Source organism: Ctenocephalides felis, unplaced genomic scaffold (genome assembly GCF_003426905.1).
Source record: "Ctenocephalides felis isolate EL2017-DRISC unplaced genomic scaffold, ASM342690v1 CF-g0.4_SCAFFOLD_00845, whole genome shotgun sequence".
NCBI lineage: Eukaryota > Metazoa > Arthropoda > Insecta > Siphonaptera > Pulicidae > Ctenocephalides > Ctenocephalides felis.
Genome location: NW_020536999.1, coordinates 27000390 through 27027489, shown reverse-complemented (window position 1 = coordinate 27027489; position 27100 = coordinate 27000390). Strand labels below are relative to the sequence as shown.

At 27.9% G+C, this 27100-nt stretch overlaps 1 protein-coding gene across 1 annotated transcript in view; it reads right to left on the bottom strand.

Annotated features, from left to right (window-relative positions):
* The window catches only part of LOC113375217 (ATP-binding cassette sub-family G member 1-like), a 75105-nt gene that overhangs the window by 13999 nt on the left and 34006 nt on the right, over window positions 1-27100 (bottom strand). Inside the window, exons 3-4 of the mRNA XM_026615165.1 lie at window positions 13828-13945; window positions 7877-8096 (exon numbers count right to left, since the gene is read on the bottom strand). Of these exons, the coding sequence (XP_026470950.1) occupies window positions 7877-8096; window positions 13828-13945 (338 nt within the window). The remainder of the gene's footprint in view (window positions 1-7876; window positions 8097-13827; window positions 13946-27100) is intronic.

Here is a 27100-nt window from a genome sequence, read left to right as displayed (position 1 = left end):
GCTATTTAGATAAAAATATTCAACTGTTCATTTCAAAAATAACATTTTTGCTTTTACTAGAAAATAATAAGATTTTCAATGGATGTCTTCCAAACATATTAATTAATTTAATTTGTTTTAATTGAATTAAATCAATTTTGTTTCAAAAATATATTTTGTTTAAGTGTGGGCTAATCAACGCAATTGCCTACCATTATATTTCGAACAGTTTTTGAATTTTTATAATCTGTTCAAACTTTATTATTTTCTTGAAACGGCTTGGTCGATCGTCGCAGAAAACAGACCAATAATAGTTGTGATCGCGGTACATTGAATGGCTTTTAAATTTGTGAAATCGATCCAGCCGTTTTTTGAAAAACGTTAATGAGAGGTCAAAAATCGGCTCACATACACTCAAACAAACACACACATAAAATACTTTTTCTAAATTTGATCTCATTTGATCATTCGATTCAGAATCTTTAACGCTAGAGACCATAGTCAAAAGTTCATACTAAAATATTACAGCCCTACGACAAGTGGTTTAATTTTAAAAATTCGCCGAAGTTTGCAAAAATTAGTATGTTTTTTTTTGCATTTGTCAAAATTAATCCTTTATCGATGTTTGCTAAAAAACGCCTAAACCGATTTCAGAAATTTAAAAGCCATTTGATGTACATATCTCGAGGAGAACTATCGTTTGTCAGTTTTGTGCGACGATCTGCCGAGGCGTTTCTTTGTAATTTAGAAAAAAGTGTTAAACTTTTAGTCTACATTTAAGCTCATACTAACGATTCGATTTAAAAAATCAAAAACTGTTTGAAAGATATTAGTTGGGAATGATACTGATTAGTTTTAGGTTAAATCTACCGAGCCGTTTTCATGTAATTAAACTGTTGAAAAAAAAATGCCGATTTTTATGGAGCATTTTTTGGGGATATATATCATGGTCTTATAGAACTTACTGAAATATTACGGCCTTACGACAAGTAGTTAAATTTTAAAAATTCATCAAAGTTTGAGAAAATGAGTAGTTTTTTTGACGTTTTGTGAAATTGAAATTAGACGATTTACTTGGTACAACTATAGAGTACTTGGTCTTAATGAACATAGTAAACCATTAAAGTCTTACGGAAACTGGTTCATTTATAAAAAATTTTGATTTTTGAAAATTTGCTTTTAGAAAATACTCCGAGTTACTCCGAGTGTTCGTTTGTTTTCAATTATGTGTAATGTGTAAATTAATTAATAAAATTAACTTACGATGTGGGTTCGTCCAAAAACAGAACCGGCGGATTGTCTATCAGTTCCAGCGCAATCGAGAGCCTCTTCTTCTGTCCTCCCGACAGCCGCCCGCACCTTGTGTTCGTGGTCGCCGACAGACCGATTGTCTCAAGGACGCCGTGGATCTAAAATATTTTACATTAATTAATTTTTAGACATTGCATATATAAAGAATCCAACCCAATAAACTAGCTAAAATCCTTTTAACAGTTATCTTTCCAACAAGACTTGAAAAACACATCTGATAGACTCTGCTACGAAGAATTTTTTTTTTCCTTCTTATCTATTTTTCTATGTAATGAACAAATAATTTCATATGTATATATATAAGATACCCTTATTCAATTGTAGTTTTTATTCATTTTATTTAAGGGGAAGTAACACTGATAACTTTTGGGGTAGAGCGGTACCTAAAGATCCGCGGGTAAAATGGTTTACTACTAATATCTCAAACCTAAGTAAAGTTAGGAACTATAAGAGAGAATTCTTATAGTTGTTAAAAATCTTTTAACAACAATATTTGAAAGTGAAGTTAAAAATAGAAGTAGAAATGAAATATCCAGCTATCACCTCAATTCTAGTGGTTGTGAGTACTATTGCTTAGTTTACAAGACCTCAATATAATTTTTAAGAATTCACCATTTAATTATTTCATTATATTATTGTCTTATTCTAAGTTTGATTCAACTTTTTTTTATATAATCTCTATATAAGGTTACACCTGGGTGGGTAGAAAATAAAAATTACAAATAAAAAAGTAATTAAGTTAAAATACGTAAGTTTACAAGAGAAAAATTAAATAAATAGTTATTCCAACTCTGTTGATAATATTTCTGATAAAATACCAGATCAAGGTTAATTACAGTAGGTATTATATCTGTAAAAAATGAGCCCATAAAATTTTTGTTTTGCTTTGGTTGAATAATGTAGCTATTATTTTGGAAAACCCTTCTATAGCTATTATTCTGTAATTAAAATAAAACATTGGACCTGTTTACACCCTTGCCGTCCTAATTTACCCCGCGTGTTAGTTAAAAAGGGCCGGGTTACAAAAGTTTGAAAAACCACATTTTTACAATAATGAATTAGTTGGGAGTATGAATTGTTGAGTTGAGAAATGAATTAGTTTGTTTATTAGATTTTTTATTATTTATAAATAAATAATGGCTACAAAATAAAGTTGAGGGTAAGATGAATCTAATTTCAAAATTTTATGCAAATCGGAGCACAGTAAAAAAATTCAAAGGGGAATAAAGTTGAGGTTAATGACACAAGCGCACTTTAAGACTTTATATTCGCTTAAATATCATTTTTTCCAATTTGATGTCCATTGGACAGTTTAAATTATATAGATATATTAAAAAATGTTTTACATATCATAATTTTTTCTATTAAATAAAAATGTATAGCGTTTTTAAATTTACGCTTCTTTGTATATGACGGACAGGTCATTTGGCATGTATAAAATTTTGTCAAATAATTTGAATGTCAAAGAGAATAGAACATAAAAAATTAATTATAATATATTAAAAATACTCATAATAATTTCGTATAATTTAACAGCGCGTACAGCGCGCAAAATGCTAATTCATTCAACGATTAAACTTTGTAATTGGATTTTATTTTAATAAAATATCAAATATCAAATATCAAACGTACTTATGTACGTTGATTTTATAATATTAACCTTGTATTACAAAATGTTCTAAAATAATTATTCGTTGACTTACATTAATTCGGTTTTATATAGCCTGAGATTATGCATCATTATTGTTGAAAATATATAAATATTTATCAGATATTCTAGAATTATTTAACAGTATGTTAATTATTACTTCCATTGCATATAAAGTTAATAAAGTAAACATCATTAATACTAAGTCAATCAAATCACCGTTACTACAAATAATTGAAAGAATGATATCCAGAACAACAACTTTAATCACTTCGATATAAATGGAATAAGATCCAATAATATTAATGATAAATATTTATTATTAATTAAAAGAATAATAACGACGTGACGAACACGTGTGAAAACATCAAAGAATTAAAATATGTATATAAACATGCTAATTGAAAATTAATTACTGAATCAATGTAATTACCAATTTCTATGCATTTCTGCAATTCAATTTTTTTAGCGATTTAATTGAAATCAAGGTTTTATACGCCGGTTTCTAGAACACGCAATATTCAATTATCATTAGGAAAGTCCATTATAATAGACATATATATATATATATATATATATATATAATATCTTTTTTATTTCAATATTGCTGATTTATAAATAGGTTATAATGAATTACAATATATTTCAGAGTATTAAACATTGCTTTGTCCCAACGAATAAATAAGTAAATTAAATTGTTAATGATTAATGAAATGATAATAAAACTCTATTTAAATTTTTTGACCTCATACAAACTTGAACGTTTTCTTTCGATTAAAACCGCTGTTGATAATATAACTATACAAATATAAATTTATTAATATATATTTGATTTTAATATATGATGAAAATTTTCAATCACGATTACAAGATTATATTATTAATTGCATAACTAGAGACAATATTGTGGTTAACCTAGGCGTATAAAAAATTAGCGTTTCGTTGAAGATAATGATCAATTTTTGCACCTGGCTCGATCATGACCTAAATCATAGTGGTTTTACATAATTATTCATATAAAAGTATAAACCACAGATGTTTATGAAGGTTTTATACACAATTATTTAAAGGGCAATTTATTAATTACATGATGCCACAGTAAAAAATATATATTTATGAACAAAGCATTAAAATCATTTAGCAAAACATGTACTAATTAAGGAGTATGTGGTTCTATAAAATATAAAAAAATGTGCTTATAAGAAAATAGTTATTTATTATATAATAAAAACTTAGTACTTCAAAATTTTGAAGAAATTGCCAATATTTGAAATTTAAGATTTCGATATAGTAAGACAAACAAAATATAGGATTTGTCTGAATAATTAACTTCCCGAAGGAGAAGTTTATTTTTTTATGGATGCAAGCAATAAATACATTTTAATAGAAGTAGGTTAAAAATAAACTAAAACTAGTGGTGCATGGCATCGCGCCTTAAGGCAAATTGCAGGAACTTCCCGTGTGAAAATATTCGAAGAATATTAAATGTTTTCAAATATATTATAATTACTATTACTTTTATTATTCGTATTTTATAGACAAGTTTTTAAAGTTTATAATGTAATGTAAATGGATGATATTGTTCATATAGGTTTACATGAAAAGTAAAATAAACAAAACTTAATGATTTCCTTCGAAGGGGAGTTAGAGTGAAGAATCTTGTCTCATAATTCTAAGAATTATATAAACTGAATTGCAAAGTTAAAATTATTTATTTCAAGTAATTTAGCTAGAATTAGAATTAAAATCCGCAATTATTTTCAAAAAAAAATTTGTAAATTGAATTTTTCTATTTGACGGAAAATTGTATTCACACATACACACACATCCGTTTTCATGAGGTATGCCAAAATATTCAGAAAGCTCTGAAACGTGAAGATATGCAAAAATATTTATTTCTGATTTTTGTTAACGAGAAATTACAAATACAATTATGATCATAGATGTAAAATATGATTTTAAGAAAAACTGACTTTTAGAGCATTTCTTCAGCATATGAAAAATATATGATATAAATTACCATTGAAAAAGAAAAACCATTGGGTTGCCATGTATAATAGCATTATACCCAAATTAATGCAGGAAAAAAAGGTGAACTTTTGATTTCTTTTTACTGTGCTCCAATTTGCATGAAATTTATGGTATTAGGTTCATCTGATCCTCAGATTCAAAAGTATATATATATATATATATATATATATATATATATATATATATAAAATAAATTTAGAAATATAAAAGAAAGTTAGAAAAAATAGAAAAATTAGAAAAAAAATCGTAACGATAAACGAACATTTAAAACATTATATGAAATGCATTTAATTATTACAAGCAAGATACAAGATAGAAGTGCCATAAATAAAAACGTTTTCTTATCCATCGTTTAATTATCCATTATCCCAATGACCAATTAATCTCCGATCACTCTGCTGCTAATTATTGTGGATAAAATAACATTAATTGCTGACATGTCATAATTGATTCCATATCAGTCACGGTGTCAAAGTTCAATATGAGGAGAATTCAAAGAAAGGTCGCGCATTCCAAAGCAAGGATGTTTGCATAAAAAGAGCCTTCGTGTCGAGACAGCTGTGACATGGGACACATGTTACATGAAAAATAGAAAAAGAATTATATGTAAAGAATCATGATAAAAAATCAGTTATCGTCGTGACAAAAATTTTTCCACGCGGGTCAAGTTCACGTACGTTGTTTGTTGACACCACGGTGGGGTATGTTGAATAGATAAGTGTTTGTTAATGACGGACTTGGTAAAAAAAATATAACAAAATATAATGCAATGTAATTATGACTGGTGTACATCGTATTTTAACATAGAAATTAATTCAAAATTGAACTATGAAACAAGACCTACTAGTCGGTAAGTTGGTAAACCAGCGGTTTGAAAGATCCAATAGAAAATGTAAAAAAATGCCATTTGGCGGACAAAAATGATCATCAAATTATCACATATTTTATAGATGTTTTAAGAATAAGAACAAATATTGTTCACATTTCTATGGATTCCGCACCAATGTTTATCCGTTATATATATTGCAACGCGGCGCCCACGCGCTTCTATATTTCGTTTCTACACAATTTCTAAAATATTTCAAATTATAAAAAAATCAAATTTTTCAAAAAGCTAAATTTTCTTCAAAAATTTTAAAAATCTCAAGTATGATTTTTTTCAAAGACTTAAAAGAGAATTTAATGTTTAATACTCACTTAATAACGTCATAGTGAATATGTAAATTTCTTAGGTCAAAATCCATAACACAGATTATTGATCCAAATGAGGTATAAATATGTTTTCTCGTAACAAAACAGCCAAGGAAAAGTTCATGGTTATCAATCCACGCGAGACATATGTTTTGCCATTGATTTTTGATAAATCCAAGGCGATGGAATACAACATAAATACATATATTTATATAATGCATTTGTTCATAATCTCATGTGTAAAAATAAATTGGGTAGATAACAAGTTAAGAATAAATATAACTTGAATTATGTCGTTCATAAAAATTAGTGATGAAAATAAATCAAAAGCGTATACTGCAGTTCTAACAAGAGGAGTATTAATTGACAAATATAACTATGACTTCTGGTAAGTATCGATATTTATGTTTTTGAAGTAAAACTTCTATAGGCGCGACTAGGGTGTAAATCCGTACAAATGCAACGGATGTGCGTTACGGCAGATAAGCTAAGATAAGAGCCGAGTGCCAATGATTCGTCATTCGCTCTCGATTATATCATTTTTATACGGTATTGTGATGAGTCGTTGTATGCGTACCGATATCAACAAGGAAATCGGCATAGATATATAGACATTTTAAAGTTACATCGTAGTACAAATCTTGATTTAATGAAAAATGCCTGGATCAGAAAAATATTTTACCCTGTCCCCCGTAAATAATTATAATGAAAATATTAAAACAAATGCAGCAAATTTATTGAAATAATTTTTATATTATTCGTAGTTTTTATAAATTTTTGAAGTTATTGAAATAGAAAACATTTTTAAGGTAAAACATATATTACAGCTGTTCAAAAAATGAGATTATATCGTCAGCGAAAAAGTAAAAAAATACCACCAGTCAATAAATGTATGTTAATTTTAATTACATGAAGTTCTTCGAGCATAAGCATTATTACATAATGAGGGAAGTTGCGAAAACAATATTTGTTTAGGCGTTGTTTAACATAATTCACTGTGTGAATGAATATTATAGAATTTATAAATCAGCAATTACTTCATTTCTTTAATCTTTATTTCTAAATGCTAATTACAATGACAAACCGATCATGTATTTAAAGTATGACTTTAATTACATTATTGTTTTTAAATATTATACATATTTTTAATGCTATTATAAATATATAATTTGTAATTTAAATATAATTCTTTGACATTAATAAATGTGTACCTCACGAGTGTTACCATATTACTAATAAACATCATTCAAAATTGTTATATGAAGTATTTATTTTTACTTAAAGCCATCTTGTACAGTAGCAAATAAGTTTTTTTTATATTTTATTTTTCGAGATTATCCTAATTGTTCTTGCAGCAATTAATATTTGTAACTATAGTTTACAACATTTTTTCAAAAAAAAATCATAAGGTCAATCAAGCACATCGTTTCTACATATGTCTAGAGTTAAAATTTTAATTTTAGCAGATTTTTATTTTGGATTAAAAAACCGTAAGTCAAGTGAAGTAGTACTTCTTCATTGTTGATCATACGATACAAGAACCAAAATTTATTTGTCAGTCTCCACCAAATTCAAAATAAAAGAAGGCTCGAATCCAAAACGCATTGTGAACATTAGTACTTATTAAGAAAAAATAGCAAAACAAAACGATGCAAAGTGATATATAAGGTAAATATAAATATAAATATATACAAAAAAACATTATTTTTCTCTTACCAGCATCTGCTTAGTTTTCGTGCTGAGACCAGCTCCAAGTTTCAACTGAGCAGCCATCATCATGATTTCATTTACAGTGAACAAAGGATTTAGTTGATCATCTTGCATAATATAACTGGATAACTTCCTAAAATGTGGTGGAACATATAATCCTAAACCTTTTTTTCTTAATTCTTGTTCAGATCCAGAAGTTCGTATCGTGCCTGTGACTCCTTCAGTCCTGTAATTATAAAGAAATAATATTTTTTTACAGAATCAATTATTTTGGCAAAACAAGCCATTCAAATCGGATGCTTAGTTCTCTCAAAAACTGTCATTTTTTACACATTTAGCTCGGTATCTCCTAAACGGCTAGACCTGCCTTTTCATAATCTAATCACCACTTCTCCCCGTCATTACAATTGAATGTTTTTTAGATCATGCAGATCGGATGCTTTTTTCTATCAAAAACTCGATTTCTATTATCTGCACTCTTTGCTAAGTATCTCCGAAACGGCTGGACTTTATCTAATCTAATCAGCACATCTCCCTATCAATAGGAATCGAATGTTTTTTGAACCATTCAAATCGGTTGATCCATGCGCCCGAAAACATTGTACGAAAAATTGTATCCATACATAGAGATACACACACATCCATTTTTTCTGAGGTATGACAAAATGTTCAGAAACCTTCAAAACGTGAAGAAATGTAAAAAAAAAAAAAATTTCGCTTTTTTGGACGATTACACTAACTTACTCTAAGAGAAGTTAATTAAATTCGAATTTTAAATTGTTGAGTCGAATTTGAATGAAATTAGAAGTAAGAAGAAAAGGTTAGAATTGGAGAAGATCAGCTTAAAAAGAAAAGAAAAATGAAGAAAACATATTGAAACTTTATATAAAATTATTGATATAAAATAAATATATTAAATTTTAAAAAATAATATTTGAAGTTATTTAGTTTAACAATTAATTGCAAAAATTATATTAATAGTATTATTCATAATCCTATATATAATTTCTTTCCATATCGATATAACAAAATGATTCATTTATGCATAATTCTATTTACAATTTATTGTTGTATAATTTTTCTGAAAATTATTACCGATCGGTAATTACAAAAGAAACAACTTTTTGTCGTCATTATATGTAATAAGAGTAGAATATTGAGTTGATTTATAGGAAAATGAGTCGTCAAACTAGAACAATATGTAATAAAAGTTAGAATCTATGTAGTAAATCATCTATGGAATAAAATATGAGACAAATTGGCGCTAATAATATATTTATATATGATACATGATACTTATCTACGTAACTTGACAGGTTAATTACATTTTTTCAGGAATTTAAGGTATGATAGAATTAAATAGTTTCAGTTATGGAGTTCAGTTAGATATTATTCGACTTACTAAAGCTAAAGATATAGTAACGTATAAATTTTATTATACATATATTGTTTCAAATTGCAAGATTTTTTTGATGTGATGCCCGATTATCATTATTACATATGTCAGCATTAAATTCACAATTATGCAAAAAATATATGTCTATGTGTTTTTCGTACGACGAAAACAGCGTCTATTAGTGCCTACTTATATAGCATAAAAAATCTGTTTTTTATTGTACAAAATGTATAATATCACCTTAATAAATTTTATTGCAGTATAATAGAAAAATAACATAGTCAATTACAATTTCATGATGATGCAAAAACTACGATCCGTCGTTGTTCATTGACATTGAAAAAGACACGCATGGGCGAACGGGCACGCAACATTATAAATTTGCATTTGTCGACGAATTTCGACATTTTATTATTTCTAACAAATGACGAATAAAATGCGCATTAATTACTAACACTAGATCAATTGTTTGTACATAATATTTTTAACTAGTTGGTATTGGTATTTTGCCTTGAGGCAAGTTACATGAACTTCCCGATATGTGTAAAATCGACTTAATCAACAAAAAATAAATTAATTTATGAGTGATTAAAAGTATTCCGAGTGGGTGTATTACACATAATTGAAAACGAACGAACACGAACTCGGAGTATTTTCTAAAAGCAAATTTTCAAAAATTAATAATTTTTATAATTGAACCAGTTTCTGTAGAATTTTAATGATTTAGTATGTTCATCAAGACCAAATACTCTATCGTTATACCAAGTAAATCGTCTAGTTTTAATTTTAACAAACGTCAAAAAAACTAGTCATTTTCTTAAACTTTGATGAATTTTTAAAATTACACTTGTTGTTGTAAGGCTGCAATATTTCAGTGAGTTCTATAAGACCATGATATATAACGCCAAAAAAAGTTCCATGAAAATCGGCATCATTTTTTTTTCAACAATCTATGGTTCGGTAGATTTTCACCTCAAACTATTCAGTATCATTTCCAACTAATATCTTTCGAACAGTTTTTGATTTTTTAAAATCAATTCGGTAGTATGAGCTTAAATTTGGACGAAAAGTTTAACACTTTTTTCAAATTACAAAGAAACGGCTCGACCGATTGTCGCACAAAACTGAGAAACGATAATCTTCATTGAGATACATCAAATGACTTTTAAATTTCTGAAATCGGTTCCGAAAAACGATACTAATTTTTGCAAACTTTGACGAATTTTTAGAGTTAAACGAGTTGTCGTAGGGCTGTAATATTTCAGTATGATCTATAAAATTATGGTTTCTACCGTCAAAAAAAAAATAATAAAAAACGACGAAAAAAAATTTAACACTTTATTTCAAGAAAACGGCCCGGTCGATCTTTACCAAAAACTAGTCAGGTCGATTTCCAAGCAATATCTTTCGAGCGGTTTTTGAACTTTTAAAGTCGATTCAGAATTCCGGGCTAAAACGTGGACAAAAATTTTTTCACTTTTCTGCTATTTATGAAGAAACGGCTTGGCTGACTGTCGCGCAAAATTGATATATGCTAGTCCTCATCGAGATACATCGAATGGCTTTTAAATTTTTGAAATCAGTCTAGCTGTTTTTAAGTAAATGTCGATATACGGCAAATAATCTGTTCACACACACACATACTTTTTCCAAATTTGGTCTCATTCGATTCAGAATAAAATAGAAACGTCGAGAAGACATAAAATTAGCGGATCGGATTTTTTAATGAAAACGAACTTCTCTTTCAGGAAGTTAATAAATAACTCATTCAAAATTTATAATGTTAGATTATATAGATAACCTAGGATTCAGACATTCTTTCATGGTGTTACAGCAGCAAATTTTAAGAATATGCTGTCAAAATGTAAAAATAATTGAATCTTACAAATATGTTTCCTCATGAGTATGTTAGCAATGATTATACTAAATGGTTGCTAAATTAGTAATTTATATATAAAAATTCAAAATCAGCACATAGCGATTATAATAAAGAATATTCATAATATGTATATGAATAAAAGTTTCGCTGTTATTTTGATATCTATTACCGCGACGTGTCATAACGATGACCGCACGACTAATTTTATAAACTCGATAAAGATGATTCAGTGAATTTGTTTATTGAAATAATATCGAGGTAGTTTCCATTGAGGGTTATTGTTTTACACTGGTTGAGCAATAATAAAATTCACACAAGCCGACTGAAGAAATATTCATAAGCAGCGGAAATTTTGAGAGTTAGCACACGTCTGCCAATTCTTATATTGCGACCATATAACCCTGAGATTTAACGCATTTCGGGCGCGACCAGTTGTCACAACAACGCGGCGGTCTCCTCAGATGCAATTTATTACACCGGCGGAGGTAAGAGAATCATTTCAAAATCGTAAAAGAGGATAATAGACTGAGAAGAAACACTCTTATGTTCAGAACAATGACATTTTCTTTATTTCATATTAATATAATATCTGCAATTACTCATCAGTCCATTGCAAAGACGGCATCTCTATGTACCATAAAATCGCTAGGAACTTAGTATAGAATGCACCATCAATATGTGGTCAATGAAAAGAGTGAAGTTTCATTTGCGCAATGAAAGGGGTCATTTGATTGACCTTGTTTTTCAAACCTATCTGGAAAATAGTGGGGTGCACGGCATCGTGCCTTAAGGCAAATTGCTGGAACTTCCCGTACCGTAATTAAAAATCTTGGTACAAAACCCAAAAACATTTACAGAAAATGTGTACACATTATTAACAGCTCTATAAAATATCTGATAATTTGATATACATGTGTCCAATAAACATTTTTAACCGCCAAATGACATTTTTTTAACTTATTTTGATTGAGAGTCCATAACTGCTGGGCCTGCCTTCCCAAAATTTAATAAATTCCTTATCTTGTCAATACAAGTAAAATGTTTTTTGAATTATTAAAATCGGACGCTCCGTTCTCCTAAAAACTGAGTTATTGCTATTGGCACTTTTTGTCCCGTATCTTCGCAACAGCCAGACTTGCTTTCGCCAAAATCTAACCATCACGTCTCCTCACCAATACGAATCGAATGTTTTTTCAATTATTCCGGTTGATTGGTGTTCCCGAAATCGACGACGAAGATTTGTATCCGCACACGCCCACATACACGTACACACACACATACCTCCATTTTTTCTAAGGTATGCCAAAATATTCAGAATTGTTTGAAACGTAAAGATATATAAAAATTTTGATTTTCAATTTGTTTACGATTACTATAACTTACCCTACGGGAAATTTAGAATGCAAGGCTTTAAATATAATAATAAAAAAAAGATCATCAAAATTCATTGAAAATTATTCAAGTTGTTCAACATTTCCATTGACCACATATAAATGGAACACCCTGTATAACTAGGCTGACTGAAATGCCTAATTGTTAGCATTGCAAGGAAAAGTCTACAACTCTTCCTAACTACAAAGAAAACCTACAGCAAATATATGCACCCTAAAACCACCGAGAAGTTTGTTTTCATCAAAAAATCCGATTTGCTTATTTTATATTTTCTCGACGTTTCAAGCTATTCTGAATCGAATGAGACCAAATTTGATAAAAAAAATTAGTAGTACCATAAATTGACCTTTTCTCAAAAATGGCTGAACCGATTTCAAAAATTTAAAACGTCGGGACGATCAGCCAAACCGTTTCTTTGTAACTCGCAGAAAAGTAAAAAAAAAATTCTTCCACGTTTAGCCCGCAGTTTTAAATCGATTTTAAAAATTCAAAAACCGTTCGAAAGTTGGGAATAGACCTGATTAGTTTTTGGTAAAGATTGGTCGGGCCGTTTTCTTGTAATAAAGTATTAAAAAAAATTCGACAAATTTTATCTTTTTTTTTGACGGTAGATACCATAGTCTCATAGATCATACTAAAATATTACCCTACGGCAATTCATTTAGCTTTTAAAATTCGTCAATGTTTGCTAAAATTAGTATCGTTTTTTGGCATTTGTCAAAATTAGACCTATAACCTATAACTATGTTTTAACATATTTATTTAGTATGTTGAAATTAATAAGTCCTTCGAAGGTAAAACTCACATTTCTACGAAAGAATGATCTGTTCACAAATATATAATTTTATCTCTATTTTCGCAACATGTCTTTTACGTCTGAAATTTTTAATAATTAATCATAAAATTATAAGAGTCATTATGTTTATGGTCAAGATGTTTACGTCTTAGTCCTTGGGACAAAATATTTTGATCCGAATCATTGTTCAATATGAAAACGTCATTATCAATTGTGTATTTGTTTATAAAAACTTTTATTATTCCATGATTTTATTACACATTGCAAATTGCAATCGTAAAATTAAAAAAAATAAAAGATATGAAAAAATAAGAAGCTTACGTCAATTTCGATAAATGCGCTCACCTTATGCCCTGTTGCCGTGTAAAGTTCGTAGAACATGGGAAAAAATAAATTTATAATAAGAATTATCATTATAAAAAAAATATGTGTTTTAATAAATATATATATATATATATATATATATATATATATATGGTTTTACAATTATTTACCTATATCCTGTAAGAACATTGAGAAGTGTAGATTTTCCTGCTCCGGAAGGACCCATGAGAGCAGACACTTGCCCGGATTTAAAAACTCCGGAAACTCCTTTGAGGACATGTTTATTTTCTGAAAAAGAAAATTAGAATTAAAATTATTATTATTATCGTACATAAATTATATTATATGAATATTGTAATATTATTGAGAGTAGTTTTGCTTAAAATTTGCATTTTTTTTCAAGTTATATAGATTAAAAATTTTGTTAAAAATTAAGTGAAACACATAATTGCATGATGATATAATTAATTATTCGTCCCAATGGCAAGTTTTAATCTCATTTTTCGAATTGTAGTTCTATTCGAGATTATTCACGCGGATGTAGAGTTTTTCTATCGTTCGAGGAAGTGAAGCATTGTATGAACTTTGCATTGTGCTGAATTGAAATTCGCTCACGACAATTATTTTCCACGGAATTAGCATATAATGTCATGATACATTTGAAAAACTTTTAAAAGAAATTATAAAACTTCGTGTCAGCATAAGATGAGTAACTATTATCGTATAATTCGCTATGTAATCGTATTAGAATATTTGTTTTGTTTAGCATCATGTTACAACAGTTTTATAAATTTTGAACTGCAAAGATTGCGGAATTAAAATATACAATTGATTAATAAGACGTAAAGTGATATACTTGTTATTGAAATAAAATATCAGAAAAATTAGTCATCAGTTTTTTGATAAAGTTCAAAAACCCTTGAATATGGAATTAAAAATATAGAATTAAATAACAAACGTGCCTTGAAGCAATTTTTAAAAGATCAGAAAAGATACATTAGGTTTGCTTTGAAAATTTTGAATATTGAAAAAAAATGCACATACTGATATTTGTAAACTAAAATTTGTTGATTATTTGAAAATGTTGAAAATTTGGAAGATTTTTTATTATTTTTGATCCCATTCATGCCAAAAACTTTAGCTTTAACTAATAAGATAATAGAGTAATTACGATTAATGATCAAGATTATGTAATACTATCTTAAATATATATTTAAGTAGGCACTGTCATACACTTGTAATTATTTCCTAGTATATGAATTATCATACACAATCACCAATTAGATGACAAAAAGTAGAAAAAATCGTATGCAAATATAATTCGCAATAAGTTGTCATCTTTTGCCCACGTGTGTATTGTGATATATGCATTTGTTATGTAACAAGAAGTATTGTTTATAGGTAATTTAGTGTAATTTATGTAAATTATTTTTGAATTAAGTTAGTTGCCTTCTAGGATTTTGTTTAAAGCAATCGTTCTACTATGACAATTACATTTCTATCAAATTGTTGACGCGGAAACGAATTAGATTGACATTAAATTATTATTATAAAAATTGTTCCGACGTAAATCGAGTTCAAATGTAATTTATACATATGGATTATATAATTATAAAAAATAACAAACTGTTGTTAATAATTATTAATGATTTTTATAAAGAACTAATACACTAATAATGATCAATTGTTTAGTTTCGCATAAATTACACAGTTGTCTCATAAAATATCATTTATATTTATGTGCACAGCTTAAACAATACACCTTACGTATAATCCATATTTTTTTATTTACTTCATTTATTTAAATAAAATAAAAAAAATATTCATGTATTTATTAATATTTTTCTTAATGTATCAAGTTAACAATTTATTTATTATTATTTTAATTCTTAAATATTAATTTCTAGAATTCAAAAGTACTGCTCTGTAGTTAGTGATTAAGATTTAAAAAAAATGCTTGAACAAAGATTGAATTGCTAAATTTATGTCACGTGTTTTTTTTTTCATTTGCATTTAATTAACTTAATATCACCTAAATTATATATTTCACTTGTTTTCGTAATTAAAATGTTATAATTCCATATCAGAGCATATTCAATTAGTCATGTAAATTAGACAATAAATTTCTTATAATTATTGTTCCAGTCTTGAGTAATTACTCTATTAAATAAATTTCAGAAACTTGATATCTTTATGTTCATAAAACAAGTAATTGCAAATAATGCGGGTAATCTACATTTTACAAAACACACACACATACACACACACATATATATATATGATTTAATTTGGAAAAACAAATTAAAAATAAAATATTAACTAAATCACGTTTAGTTGTGAAATATCTGATATATAATTTAAAACTATTAGAGCAATGTTCGTTGCAACATTTCTATCAAAAAAACTCAATTTTTGCATGTCAGAACTATATGAATAATTTGCAAATGCGATGTGCAAATTATGATAATTAAATATTACTTAAGTATTTTTATTGCAAGTACAAATTTCAATCATAAGAAATCAGGAAACTGATTCAGCTTAATAAGTAAATATAGTGTATTTAATCTTAATGATATTCAGTGCATTCCAATTACCTCAGTGCATATCGATTTTGTTAAATATATATCTGTTTGAGCAATATTATGAAATTAATTAAAACTAGGTTTAGTATTAAATAATATATATTTTTATTCAACCAATCACATTTTTTTAGAATTATCATGCATTTATATATAGTAAAAAAATATGATTGAAGTAAATTTGGAATAAATTTTCAGCTACGAGCGTAAACATTCAATTTCTGTTAATTTTATTAATGAACGCCATAAAATATGGAATGATTCATTTCATTTTATATATTTCGCAAAACAAATTGATTGACTCCTTGTTTATCAAAGATCCAAAGTTTCCGTTTGTCAACCTATGCCATTTACTCATAACTCATATACTGGATATTTTTATAAATATTCATTGGAAAAATGTAATTGATGTTCGCAGAAAAATATTAAAATTGGAAATATATTTGGAATCATTTAAATTTTAATAAGATACTTAAATGCAAATCGATTGAGTTGATGTAGAGAAATATATATGAGATATATAATATATATATGACATAACATTAAAGTTTTTATATTTTAAATGCATTATTCCATCTCTGAGTCTACAATATGTAATTTGCGGTATCAGTACCATCTGATCATATGTCCCGACTATTATAAATGCAATAAATTTTGCGTTATTTATTATACATTTTATATTGAAGAGTACCAATTAACTTCGATTCATCACAAGATTAGATAGATTTTCAGTGCAATTATGGTTTACGCAATATTTAAATTGCAGTACAAGGTTGAAATATTAGACAAACACGTTAATGCATTTTACTTGTATCTCAAGATTAATTTGCTGAGAATGTAAATTAACAATAATGTAGCAAATTTATTGTATATAGTTACTTTAATCATTAATTTGCCATAAAATAAAAAATATTTTATATTAGTCGTTAAAGCTATGTTTTTAGCGATCTTTTTTTCCATATAAAAATTTTGTCATGCAAAGTTTCAAAACTCTAAAAGTTGTCCAAGGTGGTAGAATTAAAATACGGTCTTGGATTCAAGATTCTGCAGGTCAAAATCTACTCAAATTGTTAAAGAAAAACTATTTATATATGTAATCATATTAAATCTGCATGCAATCAAATGTACTTCCTTACATAATTTGTACCCTGTATCGCACATCAACCTCGACCTAAGCGTCATTTCAGGTTGAAAACATGTCGTTCATCCCGCCTGATAATGAGACTTAAAATTAAGCTAGTGGTGCGTGGCATCGTGCTTTAAGGTAAATTGCTGGAACATCCGGTATCAGAATTAAATATTCGAGCAAAATATTGATCAATGATTAATAACAATTGTTTTAAATAATTTCAAAGAGAATCATAATTACTATATATCTATTCGTTCATATAATATGCAATGACGATCTTACCGCTCAGAACACTTAAAAATGTTTACGTTGATAAGAGTCGCTGAATGAATCCAACTTAGGATATATTTCTTATGATTACAATAACGGATATGAAATATATACATTTTTAAACTGATTTGTAAATTTATAAAATATTCTATATTTTTGAAAATTCTGAAAATTTTACAGTAACAAAATTGGAACATATGTTTAAAATCTCTGTAAAATATCTGATAATTTGATGTGCGTATGTGTAATGATAATTTTAGATCGCTAAATATCATTTTTTACATGTTTTTTGTATTTCTGAAACTGATAGATCTGCCTTTCCAAAAATTCAACCAACTCTTCATTTCATCAATACAAGTAAAATAATTTTTAATTCATTCAAATCGGGCGCTCCGTTACTTCTGAAAAACTCTGTTAAAAACTGAATTAACACTTTTGGCACTTTTTCCGCCTATCTTCAAAACGGCTGGACCTGTCTTCGCCAAAAACTAACCAGATAGCCTCCCCATCAGTAGCAATCGATTATTTTGGTAATCATTCAAACCGGTTGATCGATGCGCCTGAAATCGTGGAGGAACATTTGTATCCAAACATACATACATACATACACACATACACACATCCATTTTTTTCCAAAGTATGCCAGAATGTTCAGAAACCTTTGAAACGTAAAGATATGCATAAATTTTCATTTTCGACTTTTTTGCGATTACTATAACTTACCCTACTGAAAGTTAAAAAACTTGATAACTTTGTATCAAAAAACGTTAGAGTAAGTTTCTGTAACGAAAATTGGAATAAACTTGCAATATCTAGTGAATTAGATTACTTAACTCAAAAACTAATATTTTAAGTATTGGAATATCAAAATATACAAGAAAGGGTCGTATTAAATTGACGCTAAACCATTTTGAAGTTCTGAAATAAAACTCGTCGATAAATCTTGAATATTGTCAGATAAAAAAGTAATGTGCAAATAACACCCCTCAGTCAAGATACTGTTTACATATATCAACATTTTGTAGATATATCATAATAATCATCCTCCTATGTTCAATATCTAGCACAATGAGTTTCTTACAAGCATATTCTATGAAACAATTAATCTCAAGATCGTTTTAAATTGTTCAGATAACTTGTTTCCTTTACTATGTGTGATTATTAAGCCTGTAAGGATTGCGAAAGAGGTAAAAACGTCGTGCCTACGTGCCGTTAGTGCGGTACACCTCACATCTGCAAGATCAAGCACCGTTGGCAAGGCCGTTGTAGAAAAAGCATACATTAAATGATAAATAAATACAAATACCAGATAATGGAGCATGATTTTTTATTAATTTGGCAGGTGGCTGACCAGACGTATAGGTCAACGAGGTAGCTTTTCAGAGAACTTTACACTTCTCTACAATGGGTGCTCTAACCAGGAAGTGTCTAGTACTACAGGAAAGTATAGTACAATCAATTTACAGCTTCCATTACACATTGCGCTAATAGCAAGTTAGATAAAAATTACATATAATTTTTTGCAAAATTTTCAACATACTTGCAAATATTTGCTTTTAATGGTTGCTCCTTGCGTGCTCAACCACTCGGAATGCAACGTTCATCTTTGTGTCCTTCGCTCGTAATTGAAATCATATTTAGTTTTTATTAATCCAATGACATAAATATGCATATATATATATATATATATATATATATATATATAAGACGTCGAAAGGCTCATATACGCGAATAGAATTTAAGTGTCAGGGTGAACACGTTGCATAACTTATAAGAATAAATTTCTTACACGCCAAGAAAATTGGATCAGGTCAATTAATAACTACTTATATGACTAACCAGACATTCGATTGCCCATGATCATGAGTCTTTCCTTTACTATATTAATATACACATGCAAACTTATTGATAGTGTAGTCAGAACTCGTTTCAAATTTTGTGTTATATAATAAGTAATCTTTTACCAGGTTGTTAAATTGTTTAATACTCTTATTTTGATCTAGGGATATACGTGGACCAATGGTGACCAGTTTTGGGGTTGGCTAGTGAAGCTAAAATTAACATAATAGAGAGATGCAAATTGAAAATCTATCTCTCTGCATCTAAATATATTCGAATCTGGCACCTACATCAGGATACCAATGTGATCACTATACGAGAAGAAACTAGTGGTGTATGGCATCGTGCTTTAAGGAAAATTGCTGGGACTTTCCGTATCGTAATTAAATATTTGAGAAATATTTAATGTTTTCAGATAGATAATTCTAAATATTGTAACGTATATATGTTTACAGATAACTAAATAAACAAAACTTAATCAATCCAATTAAAAATGAAGGGTAATATTTATAGGAATCATATAAACTGATTTGCAAAGTTAAAATTATTCATTTGAAGTATATTAGTAAGCTTTAGAACTTTAGCTAGAAAAAAATTAAAATTGGATTTATTTTCGGTATTCAAAAAAAATTGTTTTTGGAATTAAAAAAAAAATCCAAAAGCAATCGTTTTGTCAACACAAGCAGGTTTTTCAAATCGAATGCTTAGTTGTCTCAAAAACTGCCATTTTTGCGAATTTAGCTCGTTCCTGCCTTTTCCAAAAACTAATCACCACTTCTTCCAATCATTATAAATTTAATGTTTTTTGGATCATTGAAATCCGTTCCATTTGGATGCTCCGTTCTCTCAAAAACTATTTCTAATTTCTGCACTCTTTGCTCTCTATCTCCAAAATAGCTGGGCCTGCCTTTGCCAAAAACTAATCAGCGCATTTTCCTATCAATAGGAATCGAATGTTTTTTTAACCATTCAAATCGATTGATCTGTGCGCTTAAAAACGTGGACGAAAAATTGTATCCATGCATACATACACACACACATCCATTTTTTCTGAAGTATTCCAAAATGTTTAGAAACCTCCAAAACGTAAAGAAAAGTAAAAATTTTCCATTTCGATTATGGGACGATTACAATAACTTACCCTACGGGAAGTTAATAATACGGTTTGGCATTGGTTCTATATCAATCATTTCCATCAAATCTTAAAAGAACACGTTTACTAAAACTGCACAATTTACACATTTGATTTAATATCAATTTTTATCTGCTAGATGTTCACTAAGATCAATTAAAAATTGTATGGTAAATTAAAAAAAATCTAATAATTAATTCCACGGATTCCGAAACCCATATAGATACCTGGGCTATCTAGTCTACACCTGTATTAATGATATGCAGCGTTCAATAATTTGCAATTAATCATTTTCCTATTTGAACAAATGCATTCATTTAGACTTTGCATATAATTAACACAAATAAAGGATATTGTACTTTAGAAAAAGAGAAGATCACGTCATATACAAGTACATTATTGCATCCGTTCACTTAAATAGAAGGTCTTGCTTGAATCCAATTAATAATTACTTCAAGTTTTTTCAATAAATACAAATTATAACTTAATTTGCATGAAAAACCATCAATGTATAGATACATATATCTATTTTCTATCTTATGTACTTATTTTAAAATATAAAACGTGATAAGTGTCAAGACAACTTTGCATTAAAAATTGTTTATAATAATTTGTTTATCAATATAAAAATGTGTCTTGTTGGTATTCTAGAATATCAATATCTAGTGATAAGAATGATAAAAAGATTTGTAATTTGTCTCGTCGTGATCAAAATAAAATAATATAAAATCACTGAGATGGAATCAGGGTCACGGGTCAGTTTTATCTCTTATTGAATTTTTAGGACTGGAATGGCATTGTAAAACATTATTCAAGGGTTTCGGCTTGTAAAGCAGAAGACAGCTTTAGAAAGTCAAGGCTATTGTAATTTGAATTAAAAATATATACAAACAATAATAAAATATTAAAAAATTTAATTATAAACGATAACTCTATGGTAAAATTAAAGCAAGTATAAAAGATATTTAGGCTTGACTGGAGATTGATTTTGATTTTTGATTTTAATTTTTGATTTTGATATTTGAGGAGGGGCTTTACATCTCAGGATCTTAAACTATTGTGTGTCGTGGACCCCTTCGTCTGATTTTGATATCGATTTTTTATTATAAATCTATAGAAATACACAATATTTTTTTTACCTTCTAGGTTCATTTATAAATATCTTATATGACTTTATTATAGATAGTATAGTGTAAGTAAACATAAATGACCCCCATTTCTATTTTGTGGACCCCAAAAGTATTTTTTGCTTACTGGGGATTCATATAGACCACTTTGGTAATAACTGCTTTAGATTTAGAATGTATAACAAATATTATACTTGTTTACTTTTAAGCTCTTAGCATTGAAAGTTATTACAAAAAAATAGTACAGATATAATTTTACTAAATTATTACTAATTTAGTAATTGCTAATTAGTATAATGTTACTTTACAATACTGATTTTGAATAAGCTTCTAAATAGTCGAATTATACTCATTGAGTCTTTCTTTTTATCTGTAGGCTATATATATTAGATATGTATATTTAATAGTAACGGTATGCATGTGTTGCAGCAATGCCCCCTAAAAGCTATTTTCACTTATGATTATGTTAGACACCTATAATATCAAGTGGATATTTGATATGATAACGGTTGATACCGAATTAAGCCCACATTTTCAGCCATTATGCTATGACAAGCTTAGAAAATAAAATAATGATGAAATAATAAACCAGCTTTATAATAAAATTTTATTTATTATATGAAAAAAGGTTTATTTTGTGATTGATTAATGATATTTTACATTATATTATGTTAATAAGTGCAATATTATATGATGACAAGTATTTATATTCAATAACATTTCAATTCAATAAACTCATTAATAAAAAATATGAGATCATAAGTATTTATTACAGCACGTGTAATATAATATCTCTCTTTGAAGTAATCCATGCATAACATTATTGAGATAAAAATGTAACATATGAAATTTTTCAATGTCACAATCCGAAATAAAAAGTGTTCAAATGTCGTAGTGCAAACGGTCAAGTTGATATAATATGCGTTAACGTTAATGACGCATTTATTTATGAATCTGTATCAACGATCTATTATATTCGTAATGTGCTTTTATTATGACTAATGATAATGATGATAACGACAGGAATTGTTTACGAGTTGTTTTCGACAGATATATTTTTTATTTGTTGGTTCAATTTTTATTATTTTATTTTGAAACTAGTGATGTATGGCATTGTGCCTTAAGGCTTAACTTTTTGTACCAATTTTTTTAACTCTTTTTTTTTCAAACAATATTTAAAAATTTTGGAATTTGAGAATTTTTAAATTTTCGAAAAAAAAAAATTTGAAGAAAATTCATTTAAAAAAAAATGAATTTTTTAATATTTTAATTTTTTTTGGAAAATTAGAACTTTTTTTCAAAGCAATCGCGCTGCTTTATCTTCGTAGAGACGTAATATCGAAGCGCGTAAGCGCTGCGTCACAGGCTAAAATATGAAAAATGTTACAGAACCCAAAGAAATGTAAACAAAGTTTATACTTATAATTAAAATCTCTATTTGGTGTGCCTATGTCTAATAATCATTTTTGATCGCCAAATGGCATGTTTTTTTTACTTTTTTTTTTGATCTCCGAAACCGCTAAACCTGCCTACCCAAAAATTCAGTTGTTTATTTTATCAATACAAGTATTGACACAAAATATTTTTTCAATTATTGAAATCGGACGCTCCATTCACTCTTGAAAACTGAATTTTAATTTTTGGCACTTTTTGCCAAGTATCTTCGAAACTGCTAAACCTGCCTTTGCCAAAAACTAATCAGCACGTCTCCTTATGAATAGGAACCGAATGCTTTTGAATCATTCAAATCGGTTGAACCGTGTTACTGATATCGTTGACAAAAATTTGTACATACACACACATACATAAATTCATTTTTTGTGAGGTATGCCAGAATGTTCAGTAACCTCTCAAACGGAAAAATATTTTCGATTTTTTTTCGATCACTTTAACTTATTCTAGGAGAAGTTAATTAAGTTTTATATCTAGTGTCCATTGTCATTTGAAAGTATAAATATGTTTTCAATTGAACCTAGCCTATTTTGGGCACTGGGAAATGGCAATGGAAAACCTCTCATACAATTCTTTCCTAAATTGTACGCACTTGCCCCATGTCAGTACTTTTCATTATTATGTGAATATCCATGTGATTTAAATAATTTAAAATTTTAAAATAAATTTCTATTTATATCTCATATTTATTATTATTGTTTTTTTTTTTATTCGCCGATTCTCTACTATGATACTCTACGTTGATTTTAATTTTAATTAATTACGCATAATTTATTCGAAGAAAAAAATGCTGAATATTAAGATCTAACCAGTTAGTGTTTCCGTGTTTGATAGTAATTTTGCCAAATAAATTATACTACTCAAAAATAGCACATCATTTGATATAATGCAGATACATTTTCAAGTTCTTAATTTGCCTTGTCATACAAAAAGTCAAGGATAAAAATTATTAGGCTAAACCTTGAATTTTTTAATTACAAGGTAAGCGAAATAAATTTTGTAATAATTTTTAGAATAATTTTCGCAGTTCATTAAGCCCAACGTGAATATTTTATAACGAGAAAACGCAAAGACGTCATCAGCCTAACCAGTTCTGGTTGTGACGTGGGTAAATCGTTTTATGCAAGTTGCTTTTGGCTTTATTTATTTTATTTGTGCTTTTTACTAAGAGAACTTGAACTTTAGATAGTTAAGAGATAATCAACTCAGACAGAACAATTGCATCAAATCTTAAAAATTATATATCTGTATATTTATTAAAATAGTATATATTTTCCAAGCTCAATTATCAATAATCTTGGCAATAGACTTCAATAACATTAGTTTTGATTACCACTAATTATTATAAGTAATCAAATTAGAATAATGTTGTATAATTATTGGTAATCGATAGCGAAAGACTTACTTTAAAATAAAATTAAATTACATAACTCTCAATTGCAATCCTAATTTAATCAATTTTCTTTAAAAACTCAGTATTCTTATTCTTGAGATTTTGACAAAAATTATTATTCTCATTTTCAATAAATTTTTATAAATAAAACATTTTCCTTCCACAAAAGTTGGAAAAAATTAAACAAGATATAATGCACTTCTCTACTAATTCTGCTAATTAATGCTAATCTTTATCGTGTTTCATCAAATGGCATTTAATTTAAAGAAATCAGTGCGGCTATTTTTGAGAAAATTTTGATGAAATTTGATAAGCATACTTACTTTTTCTTTTTTAAGTATCAAAATTAAACACAATTTTTTTAATCTATATGTATATGAACTTGGCTAAATGAATTAAGCCAAATGGCCCATAAAATATTGCATTTTGATTGCTGTTTAATTTTTTTTTAAATAGCGTCAAACGATTCAGAATGACTTGAAACGTCGAGAAAACTAAAAACTAGCAAATCGAAATGTTGACAATAACATAGTTTTTCTTCGAAAAGTTAAAGTAAATCTGCCTAATAAAGGTGGTGATTTAATTAAAACCTGCGTCTGATAATATGAGTGAATATATTCGAATTGTAATATTATTTTAATTATAATTTGTATTTATTATTAACTTGCCGTAGGGTAAATTATATTAATGGGCAAAAAAAAAAAAAAAAAATTTTTACATATTTCACGTTTCAGATGTTTCTGACATTTGGCATACCTCAGAAATAATGGATGTGTGTGTGTGCGTATGTGTGAAGACAATTTTTCATCATTTGTGAACAATTTAAAAAGCAATCGATTCCTATTGATAGGGAGATGTGCTGATTAATTTTTGGCCGAGTATGATGATCCAAAAACGTTCAGCTTGTGTCAAACAATGGTTTTTGAAAAAAAATGTTTTCCACATTTTTTTCCCGATTTTTTTTTGTATATCGAAAATAATTCAGATTTAATATTAATTTTGACTAAGTTCTGAAGCTCACTTATATACTTTAAATAAATAATTGTAACTTTGCAATTCAGTTTATATAATTCTTATAAATATTAGAAAATTTTACAGTATTTATATTAATCTCTTTGAAGATATTTAATACACCTCGATCATTTCGTTACGTTACGGGAAGTTCCGGCAATTTGCCTTACGGCACGATGCCATACACTAGTAGTTTGAATTAGAATTGATCGATTGAAGTTATAAATTTTCATTGCAAGTTCACAGACCAATTTCGAAGCAATGTACCTATAGAAAATAAACGCACTTTCTGAATAACTTTCCATAAATCTAATTTCTAATTCATCTATCACTAGATATCTTTTATATCTTTTCTACGTAAGCCCTATATCAATTTGCGTAACGCAGCAAAATATGTCACATAATCCTTGTGCAATTTATTCTTGTTCTATGATGTGTATCCGGCACGTTTTGCAATAACGCAATTCATAAATTCAGGTAATGATATCATTATTATATTATTGTGTTGCGAATTGCAATTTTACTCAAGTGATATTATCTAAAATTTCTTATGAAATCGTACTGGTACTAGAACAAACTAGAAATTCAAAGCAAGAACTGAATAGATCATTTTATAATGATCTATTTTATATGTGGAAAATGTTACGTGAATTCTAGCTTGATTGTGTAAAAGCAAGCATAGATAAATAAGTATAAAGTATAGGACAAGTGTTTGGATACAGGAGTTCTAATTGGATTTGAAGACCTTCATATATTTATTAAGATGCATTTATTTTTTATAGCAATCTGAACTAATGAGTCCTTGTGATGATACTTCTAAACATTGTGACTGCAATTTGATGATTTCATATCTATACTTGAATGATTTTTAATATTTTAATATATAACATATTTTTATCTATGTTTGTAAGTAAAAATCAAATAACTCTTGCTTGGTATCAAGTTGTTCATAGAACATGTTCGAACCTCATGGTTACGTAACCAGGCACTTCCCACTGAGTTTCGAACCTCCTAAAATCAATAAATAAACTAGTTGTGCATGGCATTGTGCCTTAAGGCAAATTGCTGGAACTTCCTATACCGTAACGAGGTGCTCAAGTAATATTAAATGTTTTGAAATAGATCATTATAAATACTATAACATTGTCTAATATTATAAGAATTATATGAACTGAACCAAGTAAAATTATTTATTTAAAGTATATAAGTGAGTTTTAGAACTTTAGCTAGAAAATTTTGCTTAGTTCTCTCAAAAACTCCAATTATTTGCACAATTAGCTAGGTTTCTCCAAAACACTAGACCTGCCTTTGCCAAAAACTAAACACAACTTCTCCCAATCAAAACAAATTGAATGTTTTTTGGATTATTCAAATCGGTTACTCCGTTCTCTCAAAACCACCATTTCTATTTTCTGCACTCTTTGCTCCATATCTCCGTATGCCTGGATCTGCCTTTGCCAAAAACTAATCAGCACATCTCCCCATTAATAGGAATCGAATGTTTTCTGAAC